The sequence below is a fragment of the Diadema antillarum genome, unplaced genomic scaffold (assembly GCF_040938485.1).
Source record: "Diadema antillarum isolate AM-2024a unplaced genomic scaffold, OU_Dant_1.0 seq00001630_RagTag, whole genome shotgun sequence".
NCBI classification, from domain to species: domain Eukaryota; kingdom Metazoa; phylum Echinodermata; class Echinoidea; order Diadematoida; family Diadematidae; genus Diadema; species Diadema antillarum.
In genome coordinates, this window is record NW_027272339.1 from 762128 (window position 1) to 775630 (window position 13503).

Sequence of the window (13503 nt, forward strand, 5' to 3'; positions counted from 1 at the left end):
CGCTGGGATACTGCAATCGTTTCTAGGAAACGAAATAAACGAACGTTGTAACTGTGTACATTTTCTTGTATCAAAGTTACGATGTCATAGTCAAATAACCGACCCCGCTCTTGTCTTCTTTGATGCGTGATACTTGACTGTGTAACGTTGGTGCTTCTTCTAATAGCTTGATATCATATTCAAAGCAAAATAATGGGCATGATGCTTTTCCAAGAGTTCATTTACAGACCCTTAGGGACACCTGATTTACGCAAGTTCATTCTTGGTATGAACATGACTGATGAATTTCATAAATTGTTGCGTCGGGCAAGCTTATGCATTATGTCGCTTTGAAAAAGAGTGAAGTGTCCAACCAGCTAAGAAGAAAAAAAAGGTAGGTCATTTGTTCCCAGTACACATGAGTCCACTCCGAACTGGCTTACTGCACTTTAACCCATTGAGGATAAGCTGATTTTACTGGACACATATTTCCCATTGACATCTGCCCGAATATACTGGGATTAGTCCTCAGCGAGGAGAGCGTTCGTCGTGAAATTCTCCCATTCTGATAGTTACGTAATCATGCACAGTAGGTATCTACTGGTCCGCTTCGTCTGCGAGTATGACGACTAAAGAAAGCGATATCGAATAGCGCCATCTACAGACCAAGCGCGTTCGAGCTATGAAAGTCCCTGCTCCTAGCTCCAAGTTCCTTGGAGTAGGCAGGCGACATCTTTTCCTAAAACCTGTCCCCTTTCTTCTTCTGTATATATCTCATTTGTAAATATTGACAATAGATATAACTAGATTTTTGTAAATAATTAGAAGTAGTGTAAGTTTTTTTGAAAATAATTGAATTTAAGTGAATGTTTGAATAAATGCATTTTTTGGAGCAAATTGCCCACCCGGCAGAGAGCTCCACAAATCTAAAAGAGCAACAACATCCAAGTTCCTTCTCATTCACCCAAGTGGACTCACGTAGAATAGAAGGGAAAATCATACCCAAGTGTGTCAATCAAGGGGATGGGGGTGATAATACTAAGAGACTAGTCTATACATCTATATAATGCTAATGGACATCACATTGGACAAATAAAGAGGATATACGGCTCAGCAGCAGCATCTTTACAATCTTTTTTTCTTCATCTTTTTGGTTGTTCTCGGTGATAATCAAATTGTAGAAATTTAAAGGGGCTGAGATGTCACCTTGCTTTGATTTAAACACAAGTATAGCGATCATCTTTCGTCTCTAATGTTCTGCAATCGTTAGCGTCTTCAAACGTGCCATCATTGTGTTGCTAAGGTAATTTTAGCACTCTGAAACAATGGTGATGAGACGGCAATAGCATAATTTCCTCTTCTGCAGTTTATGATCATTGCTTGCAATCAAACATAGCGATAGTTTGCAAGCAATAGTGAGACTTACGGCTCGCCACGAAATCATCCTGGCACCTAAACCTCTTGCCCTCGAATATTTCCCTCACGTCTCACTAGGACCACAACTGGCAGAAGTATCAGTTTGTTTGTCCGTCGTGCTCCCCACCGTGACTGTGCACCTCATATCCTCAACTATAAATTATTGAAATGGTTTGGATGATATTTAAGAGGTCGATACCTCCGATACCTCCCTGGGCCTATTCCATCTTGATTTGTTCGTGATAATCCGACAAGAGGGAGGGGCGACACTCCCTTCCCCTTCCCACCTCCCTGCTTCAACCGGGGAGGTCACCTCCCTCTTCAACTCCCTTGTATTACGTAATACAATTCTCTTTCAATACTTCTTTACACTTGGAAATAGAACACAGTGTACAATCAGCAACCTTTCACTGTTCTTTGTTTTTATTGTCTGGCCCCTCGGCGCGCAACGCAGTAGCCGACAAGCGGATTACATCACCTTCTGTTTGTCATCGCGCGTAGGGAAACCGGGAAATCCTCCAAACGATACACACGTTTTCAACAGGGTGTGCTCACAACGAACACCGAGACACGTACACGCGGCTAGTGCGGGATGGAGGAAGGATGGTGTAGTAAAGTTCGTGAAGCTGATACTGTACTGTGCTGTATAATCTGTTCCAGGAACTAGTGAAAGTGCCACGTTCGATCGGCAAAGTGAAGCGGATGAGATAATAAAAGGATATCATTGTTTTTGGGGTCAATCAATGTATGACAGTCCATCTTATCATTTCTTCTATCAAGGTCGTACTGGAGTAACGATCGCGATCGGCCGAGTTTCTAATTGAATGCCTTCTGGAGCCTGTAGTGTTGTTGTATACCGGGATTACCAAGGATTTTGCTTTTTTAGTGAAACTGTAAAGTTCCAAAGGATGATCGAAGTTTATTGAACCGTTCATCTATGGTACATGAGTGTGTGATTTTGTCTTCCGTGTTGATAATGCAGGGCCCGAAGTTCTTACATGTAAAGTGAATAATTACACGCGGTGCAGCAGTGAAATAATCGCCGTCTGGGTTCACGGAGAACTCGCGCCTCGCACGGCGCGGGTCAGCGGCGGCGTGGCCGCCCGAGCTCTTCAATTCAGGGCTGTAAAGTTCTCACGATTCGATTGAGTTTGTACATTCAACGGGGTTTCTCTCATTTTCTCTCTCAAGTTTTCTCTGTCGGCCAAATTCGTGAAGGGCGACACGTATAGGAGAGACACGAAGTCGTGTCGGGGAAAGAAACAAAGTCAACCCCTAAAACGGAATGATAAATTTGAGCTTTGACAAAAGCAGAGAGCGTGTCATTTCATTTGGAGACAAATTTTGAAAGTGATGCGCTGCGGCCTCTTCTGGAAAGTTGCTTGAGAAATTACTGTGGAAATAACAGATCAAAAATGGCGCGGGTAAGTGCTAAAGTTTCATATCTCAGTTTTTTTTTTTTGATATGCTATCGCTTTACAATAAATGAGAAGATATATCGACAAATGACGTATATATCAATGTAAACCAATACTCGGTAGGACTATATAAATACACTCAGTACGACTGTTTCTTAGTGGGATATGTACAGAAAAAGAAGAAAAAAGATAAAACGTGATTGACAGACAACAGAAAGGTATCATGTCTTGAATCAGTATATTACACTTGCAACGATGAAGTATGGTTTATCTATGAAAGGATCATACTCTAATTTTATTGTTCATGGGTGTTGTTGCCACTTGTTCCACTTTGATAATGTTGATCTTCACGTACACTTGTACAATGATCGTAGTCAACCTCTATACAACCCTGCTTTTCCCTCCTTCTCACCACAACCCTGCCATTGTCAGTGTTCAAAACAAACAAAATCAAGATCAAGTAGTGGTAGTCAACTCCAGTGACTATATATGTGAGTTGATCAAATAAAATGTAGAGGTCTTCATTTATCAATATGGTCGGTTCTCGTCCGCACATGCCTCACATGATAGCAAGGCGCGCACTGTCATTGATTTGTTTTTCTTTTGTGTTAGGTGTAGCGAAAACAGAATTTTACGTTAATGAACACTCTAGTTACCAATAACAGTAATAAAGCATTCACCAGGTAGTCATGCCAGCAGCAAAGTCTCCTGCGAGTTTCCGTGAGACTTTCGTGCACTATTAGAATTAAAATTAGAATCTAATGAAAGCATGATGATTCATGATAGCTGCGTTAATTTCCTGTTGCTCGGGAATAAAAATAGGATTTTTTAAAAAACTTTTTGAGCACGATCGAATTTCCTGTAGAAACTTGAAAAATTTGATGCATGAAACGAACATAATTATGTACCTCTTTGCATGAGATTCGCATTACTTCGTGAATTTTGTGTTTTACTTCACGTCTGAGATAGTTGTATACGATACGATGTAGAATGAACATGAATCAACTCATCCACGAAAGCTCGTAACCCCAATAAGCAATAGCTCTTTCTTCCCTGAGTCTCCTCCAGTAATCCCTTCCTCTTTGTAAGGCTGCCAGGAATGTGTACCTGTACAAAGTCGGATGTAAATCTTCATCAACTGATGAAGAAGGTGAATACCTGAAGCTGTTCTATTGCTCGACGTACAAAGTACGGGCTCAAAAGAAGTAAGGGTATTAATCTGGAGTAAACGTACTTAATTTGATTTCATTGTCCAAACGTTTGTAACTAAATGAATTACATTGTAGCTTGATGATCTGAATTGTGTTTCAATAAATAGTGTGTAATCAGAAGGATAAGGCATGCACATGACGTGACGTCACACAAGATGAACAAAAAGGAACGAACAAAAAAGACACTGCACACACTTTCCATGTGACGTCATATCAGGAATTGCTTCTCTTCGTCAATGCAAGAGATGGTCCCCGTGCCCTCCCACTTCTCTGGCCGATAAAAACTTGACAGAAGTCACCATGTGCGATAACGTGATGTATTATGTGAGATACAACATGAGAGATATTATGTGAGATAATAGTGTGACAACGTGAGATATTATGTGAGATAATAGTGTGACAACGAGAGATATTATGTGAGATAATAGTGTGACAACGTGAAATATTATGTGAGATAATAGTGTGACAACGTGAAATATTATGTGAGATAATAGTGTGACAACGAGAGATATTATGTGAGATAATAGTGTGACAACGTGAAATATTATGTGAGATAATAGTGTGACAACGAGAGATATTATGTGAGATAATAGTGTGACAACGTGAAATATTATGTGAGATAATAGTGTGACAACGTGAAATATTATGTGAGATAATAGTGTGACAACGAGAGATATTATGTGAGATAATAGTGTGACAACGTGAAATATTATGTGAGATAATAGTGTGACAACGTGAAATATTATGTGAGATAATAGTGTGACAACGAGAGATATTATGTGAGATAATAGTGTGACAACGTGAAATATTATGTGAGATAATAGTGTGACAACGTGAAATATTATGTGAGATAATAGTGTGACAACGAGAGATATTATGTGAGATAATAGTGTGACAACGTGAAATATTATGTGAGATAATAGTGTGACAACGAGAGATATTATGTGAGATAATAGTGTGACAACGTGAAATATTATTTTAGATATCGGAGATATCATATTATGGGTTATGTGAGATATCATGCGAGATATGTGAGATATGAGGGACATCATTTGAGATATAGGAGATAAGGTGAGATATTATGTGAGATACATTTTGTACCTGAGATGTCATATGACTACTGTTGAGCCTAATGTGAGATATGTATGTGAGATATCAGAGATACCATATGAGATATATGAGATATCATGTGATATACAATCTCATGTGAGATAACTTGAGATATTATGTGAGATATGAGAGATATAATGTAAGATACATACATGTACATGTATGTGAGATAACGTGAGGTACACTGTATCATGTACGTGAGATGTGAGAAATGTACGATGAGTTACATGAATGTTAATTTATGTGTGGTATTTAAAGAAAACCCAAACCCGAATTCATGCATCGCATGCGGAGTTAGTGAAAACAGCAATATAAGTATAACACATCAGTTAAAGATTGAGGAAAAACGGACAATGGAGTCAAAAGTTCTGAATTTATAAAGTTCCGATGCCGTCGTGATCGCCATCGCGATAGATGATAAGAATACTACTGCAGTTCATGACGTCATTATGGACAACAATATCTTTTCCCCATTCAGAAATTAACTTTAGTGTATAAACATCTAAACTGCATGAAACGCAAAACAAAACAATAAGCTTAACACTGTGTCCGTCAGTAGTTTATTTTTTGACTGTTTGATTCAAACTGTGTGTATGCAACGTGTTTGTGCGAGTGTATTTAATAATGTGGGTTTGTGTTGTGTTGTGTGTGTGTGTGTGTGTGTGTGTGTGTGTGTGTGTGTGTGTGGATATCTCTCTCCCTTTCTTGCTCTTTCGCTTGTGTGTAATGTGCAACCAACGCTGAGAGGGGCGTGTTGTAGTCATCCTGATCAAAATTAGCACCGAAATTGAGAGGGTCGACTCGTCATTCATTAATACGAAAATGCAGTCTGTCACTAGCTCACCACATGTGCGTTCATCGTCCCAGGATATAGTCTCTTTTTGTAGACTGCTGTATGAAAACATAACATACGATACTGTATTCAGTCCATACAACGAAAAGAAGCCGATGTGAGAATGGGGTAGGGAAAGTTCCACACCTTCAGTTCTATACAGCAAAATCCACTTCATGCTCAGGTTGATTTTGATGGAATTTGAATGAATATAAATAATAAGAAGAGTAAAGTTTCGGTCTAATTTTGATAAGGAAGTTGTTTGTTCAAGTCTGAAGCTCGACTTGTCACGAAGATACAATCTGATTATGCAAATCAGACCTGGCGATAGTGCACATGTTTGTGTTCATCGGGTATATAAGTGCTATAAGGTCATCCATTTTTAAAGTACAGTGCGTTGTGACCTTTGACTTTTGACTAGGGTCATGATACCAACATACTGTACTCCTGCAATCCTGGTGTGTATGCCTTATTCCTTAGATTCCAGGAATGTTCTTTCTTGATTCTTTCCTTTCTACGTTTCTGGTTCAACACACGACTGTCTTTCTGAATTATACATTTGTTAGAATGATGAGAAGAATGATTACAACAATAACAATAACAATAACAATAACAATAACAATAACAATAACAATAACAATAACAATAACAATAACAATAACAATAACAATAACAATAACAATAACAATAACAATAGCAATAATATCGTATGACAATGATAATTACAAGAATAATAATATCTCCACCATGTTTTTATTTGTTTAATAGCAATCGGGAATTCACAACTAGAACTACATTGTAATGAGTGCGTCCGAAAAATAGTCTAGCAGTACACTGTTTTGGCGTCTTTTATTGACATGTGAGCAGAAAAGACACCGGAATTTAGTAATCAATACAATGACCCGCCGTTTCCTTTAGTAGCTCCATGGTCAGACCAAGGAGGTACTAGTACTAGGCGAGAGTCGGGCCAAGGTGCAATGTACTATAATCACATACACACCTTGTTTAGACCAGGGAGGTGTCTCACCTCCCTGTTTAGACCAAAGGGGTAGACTGTAATCCCCCTCGGTAAGACATTTCTAGGCCTACCTTCTTGGTTAGCCATCAAATCGGTTACAATTCGTTTTCGTTATATTTGTAAGGTTCGTTAGTCCGAAAATGAAAAAGAAAAGTTCATACAATAATGTAATTCCAAAGCTTTGTTAGTATTATACGCGCCGTCTTTACATTTTCGGATGAACAAGCCTTCGAAATTACGAGCCTTTTTTCATTTTCGGAATTATTACGAACCTTCGAAATAACGAACCTTTGGAATCACGCCACAAAATGTTCGGCTTAACGAACCTCTTTACGGAATTTGTGTGTTTCGGATTCATGAACCTCCGGAATAACGAACCTTATATTGTATTTCATTTTCGGATTAACGACCATTCGAAACACCCTATCACATCACCAGCTGAATCAAGGGTGCTGTACAGTGTGGTGATCGTTTGAAAGGGATGGGGTGGAAGAGGAAAGTTGCCAAAATCTTAGTCTATATTGCCCCTCCTGTAGTCGACATTATTGCTTATATTTAAAGAATAGACGAAAGTGATTAGGGATATTGTGTAAACAAGGAAATTAATGCTCAGAAATGAGCATATGATATCAAATAATTCGCAGAACATGGCAGTTGTTTTCAAAGTGCCTCGAAAACAGAGACTATTAATTCTCAAGCAGGCCCTGGGTGCACCCCTTGCCAACTCTACAGCCTCCAGGGACGACGTCCAGTTTGAACCTCGCGACAATGGTCAGCGCACTGGCTGGTCAAGTGGAGCTACAAGAATGGCAGGTGCAAGTGACTGTGAGAATTTGAAGATATGAGAAAAACAGGACTTAAATATTGTCATGACCAATTAAAGTGATAATTTGAACTCCTGTAATATGACCTAACTGTATGTTATAGGTGTGATGGTCGCGTAAGAGATACAGTACATGTACATGAGCGTATAAGTTTGATTAGGACTGGAACCATTCGCGGTTATCAGACGTACATTAATTGTAACAAACACGACACGTATTGAAATAAATTAATACGATGACATGAGAAGCGAATGCTCCGTCGCTATGGCTGCAACATGCTGACTTCATCTTCATGGGGGGGGGGGGGGGACGCATGTTCGTTTTCTCCATTGCGGTGGGTTTACTGGTGGCGGCTGTGCATTGTAACTCCAACCTCTATAGGCAAACATGTTTATTTATATGTGACTCATTAGCGCATGATCACCACCACCAGCACCACCACCACCGTCATCATCATCATCATCATCATCATCATCATCATCATCATCATCATCATTATCGTCATCATCGTCGTCGTCATCATCACGTTACTGTGGCTTTCCTGCCTTTACAAGTCTTGTTTTCCTGTCAGAATTTTTTTTCTCGAGATTTTACACGCGTAGGAAGACTGACATTTCGTCTCTTGACGTCATTCGTAATAAATATAATCTTCGGTAGTAGATTACAGCCTGTTTTTTCTTTTTTTTTTGGGGGGGGGGGTGCGAACTTGCCAAAGGTCATTGACAGGTTGACAGGTTCGTGTGGATTGTCCCCCTCAGGCGAAGTGATTTGAGAAAGGTGTTTGGCGAATGAAGCCCTGATCCCAGCCCGACTCCATCTTGTCCCAATGACCTCATGGTTTTCTCATTTCTCCGGATAAGCGACTGTCAAAAGTGACATCCGTTCCTCGCTTTCTCTTTTTTTCCGACTCGAAAGTTTGGACCTCTGTGTGTGATGAGCTGTTTAGTGCAGTGTGAGGCTTACCCATGAACTTGTAGATAGTACAAAAAGTGTAGCAGGTATTTCATTTAGTTGCTTAAAGGTCCTGTTTACCTTTGGGAGCAGTGATTTAAAAGACCACATCGGATACATATGTGTAGGTCTGTTGTATCACAAAACATAGACACTGTACCATATAAAATGTTTGCAATAAAGCCTAAAATTTAGGGAGATATCACTATTATTCTTACTAAACCATAACTGTATACGGTTTAGTCTGGAAACATTTTTATCATAACTATTGTTCACATTTTGTATTATCTAACAATACTTAACATCAATTATAGATTTATACTGGTTAAGAATTTTTCATTGGTTGTTTCTATCTCTAACTCACATTTTAGAACTATTTTGAAGGACTAATGCTTGGTTTTTGTTTCCTCTGCAAATGGCAAATTATGCCTTTAAATGTGCTCATCAATTCAGCTTGTAAACTTTGAAAGAGCTACAAAGAGGAGAAGAGGAGAGAAATCTAAAGAAAGAGGATAGAGGAGATGAAGAGGAAATGAGAAAGAAAATAAAAAAGAGAAAGAAGACATATAATGTAGAAGAGACATACATTATTGTAGAGGAGAAAGATAGATATGAATAGTAGAGAGGATTATGCAGTGGAGAATTATGCGCACAGGGCAGAACGAAAACAGCAAGGAATCAATGGATGAACGAGTTCTTCACACATCTTTTGTTGATTTTGCTGATTCTACCCAGAAAAAGTTCCCTAAATTTCTGTATAGGAATTATTGAAGCGAAATCGAAATGTGACAAAATTTGATAGTCTTCGCATCGGAGTTCTGTATAGTATGGTTGTTATGACTTTTCGAAGGAGGCTGTAGGGGTTTCTTCAAACACGATTTTATAATACCTACTATATAACAATTCTTATTATTATGACCAATATGAGTGACGTGGTGCTACGACGTGATTACTTCGTCTTATTTGCATATTGATTCTGACCATTATCACTGTTTTAATGAAGAATGCGAAAAGAAAAAGTTTATTGTGACCCTTTATTTTTGTGCAATTCAATACTGACGAGACATTCACTGATTCTTTTTCGTTCAAGTGAGACTTGAATTTCCATCACCATATTTCAAGTTCAACGAAGTAGCACGCCGTGTGCAGGGAGGTGAGCCCTGCCGTATATGGCAACGTGACTTGCCTTTCGAAGAAGCTGCCTCTTCATTTACTTTTGCTTTTGCTTTTTTTTTTTTTTTTTGGTTTTGTCTGCCGATGTCAGTTTAGCCGGATGCTTGGCTTTGCAACAAAGCGCGCTTCTCAAAAAGACGAGAAGCGATGAGATTACTGAACAAGGAGGGGCGCGGTGCAAGTAGCGAACAATGTGAACTGTTAATCAGTTCTTGGCAGTAATACATGTATGTCTGAAAACGAAATTGTGCTTCACAATAGTCTATGCCTACATTGTTGTTTACTGTTTAATATGAAGGTAAAGTCTCTCTTCATTCATTTTGTGCAATAATGGCTAAAAACCGAGGTGTTTATGCCTCCTTGCTAAAAATAAAAAAATAGAAAATACAGAAAATACAAAAATTAATGGCGCAGAAAAAACTCAGCTGCTTGGGTTGCTGTATTCAACCAAGAATTTAACCGAGAAGATAGGCGAGCAATGCCAAGGAGCTTCATTGTGTGTGAAGTACACCTCGTGTGAACATTCTCTAGTACTGTACTTGAGGTAGCTCCATATTGTGATCAGGGAATTATGATACATGCACTTGGACTAAACTCCTTCGTGTGGCGATTTTCTCGTCTGCACACAGCCATGCCAATAACAAGGCGAGTGTGAGAAAAAAAAAAGAAGAAGATGAACCTTGAAACTTACATAGAAAGTGTACGTATTGAAGGGTGTACCCCAGGAGGGGGAAATAGTCCATGAACTGCGTATCCTGTTCTCGTACTCCCATGTCGAGGATCCAGTACGCAAGCAGGGAGAGTAATACAGGAAATACAATAGAAGAGAGGGAGGGGGGGGGGGAGGGTAGGAAGGGAGAGAGGGACAGAGAAGGGAAAACGAGGGGGAACTAGCAACTGCCTTTTATTTTTCGTCGCGTACTTAATCCCTATTTCATGTTCTAATTATGGCAGTGACGATTGGTGAATTAACTCGATATCAGCAACCCAAATAATACATTTCTGGAAAAAAAATATATATATACACACATGTATATATGCATGTACTCCCGTGCAGCATACAGTAAGAAACTTGCACATTATGTAGACCAGAAATAGAACACAACGAAGCTGGATAAACTCTGCAAGCATGGCTCACCTCTCTGGTCTATCAATTACATGCTTTTTGTTTGTTGTACTTTATTGGCAGCTCGTCTCTCAAAGCATCGCAATACTTCTCGAGTAGGCCTATAACGTATACAAGGAACCATACTGCTTCCCAGAAATGTATGTAGGGCCTACTGTACATGGTATGTCCTTTGAAGATAGAGTGTCCCCTCCATATATATGTAAGCGGTGGGAGTCAGTGAATGCAGGAAGAGCAATGAAAACATTGAGAAAAGTTGAAGCAAAATTGGACTAGAAAACAATATCAACCAGATTGGTTTTATGCACCATCATTTTTTTTCATGAGCATTGAAAAAAGCACTCGGGAATCATCCGAAACTTTGTAAAAGACACGAATTTTGAACAGAAGGCATTTTCTATAACTTTTACCAAGCGTGCTTATTTGACCTTCACTGCAGCCAGTAGTGGTATCAGGCCTACATAGTTTTAGGTGCCAACGTCCCTTTAAAAAGATGGTACAGTTACGGTTGAGAAGGGGCTTCAGGTTTCCAACGATTTTTATGATTTTTTTTTTTTTTTTTTTTTTTTTTTAGATAAAGAGGAACCTGATGTGAAATATGTAAGAGCATATAATTCTAAGAGGAATTCAAAGTTTATTTGATGAAAATTGGTTTTGAAATACCCGAAATATCCGAAACAAAGCGATCCTTATAAAAGATGGGACCAGTCTTTTGTCAGGACCGCTTTGTTTCACTTTGTTTTGTGATATCTCAGCCATTTCAGAACCGATTTTCATGAAATAAACGTTTAATTCCTCTTAGCTTGTATGCTCTTTAACACTTCATTAGAGCGGTTACTAAGTACAATGTATCTGTATGATTTATTTTTGAAAATCAATAAAGCACACACACACACACACACACACACACACACACACACACACACACACACACACACACACACACACACACACACACACACACACACACACACACACACACACAAGTATCTCGCAAAAAGTTAAAGGCTGAATCCTCAGCTCAGCCAATACGATATCATCCCTTAACCATCGATCTGTCGTCGATTCTTGTGACTCGCCAGTCGAGCGCGCTATACTCTGCATACTTGAGATAGCGGAGATAGCAGCAGCGATCACGTGACTTACATGTGTAGGATACTCGCCCTATTCAGATCAGGTGACTTATCATAAAGCTGCTACGAGTTCGCGTACACTCTGTGACTTTATCAGTGTATATCAGTGTTCTAATTGTTATCACATGCAAGGAACTAAACGACGCATTAACTAGTACTGACGATTATATGGGTTATCCAGCCATCTTCTCAGAATAAAAAAAAAAAATGAGTTGAAAATTTGCTTGTCTTGTAATTTTTGTCATGTTCATGTATTATAATTTAATCTTTATCTGTTCATGTGTAGTACCTATTTCCTTTAATGGATTTGGCGCTAGATGAATAAATTGCAACACTTATAGTATCATCAATGCTATCATTATTTTCTTTCAGATTTATGAAATTTTCCCGTCAAGATGTTTTCATTGCAACTGATTGACAAATTGCCCCACATCCGCCAGATTCGACGCAAATAAGCACCGAATTGATCAATTCGGTGATACAATGTAATAACGATAATAACAATAATAATGATGATAATAATAATAATAATAATAATAAGGATAATAATAATAATATAATCATTATTATTTTCATTATTATCATTATTATTATTATTATTATTATTATTATTATTATTATTGTCATCACCTGTAAGTTGGTGTCTGGGTGCTACGACACATTTATGACTGGATTATTGGTTTTCCAATATTCGTAATTCCTAGTGGATTTGATTACTTTTGTGTCACTTAGTCAGGGGTTGTTGTTGTTGTTTTTTTCAAATTGCTCCACGGCCCAGTAGCACTGATTGGAACAGATGTAATTACTTGTTTCTTTTTCCTCTTCCTTCACGCATTGATCATCTGTTTGTCTGTTTCAGCAGGAATGAGACGTTTCGTTTTAATCATATTATTAGTTTGTGGTGTTCGATTTAAACCTCCTTGTGTAAGCCTCTGTTGACTAAACTTTTTAAAGTCGTTGAAAGAAAAAGAAGAAAAACTTTTATAGAGTTGATCGCGCTGACTGTCTTTCTCTTTGGTGTCTTTAGTCGGGATTGCTATGGTAGTGGTTTTCCAGGAATCTTGTTCGACTGTGAATTTTTATGCTTCACTTCCAAGAATGACGCCAGCATTATGACAAGAATTAGGACCTACCCGAAACAAGACTTGCCATTCCAGATGGTTGTGCAAGCTCTATACTGAACAATACACTTGTGCGTTATTCAGTATCAGGATGGCAAGTCGGTGATAAAGCACAAGTGTACTGTATATTATAGTTCAGTAAAGAGCTTATATTGTACATTTACTATCTCAGGAATGGCAAAGTCTTATTA

At 38.6% G+C, this 13503-nt stretch overlaps 1 protein-coding gene across 1 annotated transcript in view; it reads left to right on the forward strand.

The window, feature by feature from the left end:
- The first annotated feature begins 1975 nt into the window (after nucleotides 1-1975).
- Nucleotides 1976-13503, forward strand: part of LOC139711266 (carbohydrate sulfotransferase 15-like) — a 77482-nt gene continuing 65954 nt past the window's right edge. The window contains exon 1 of the mRNA XM_071623177.1: nucleotides 1976-2819. Within this exon, the coding sequence (XP_071479278.1) occupies nucleotides 2811-2819 (9 nt within the window). The 5' untranslated portion in view covers nucleotides 1976-2810. The remainder of the gene's footprint in view (nucleotides 2820-13503) is intronic.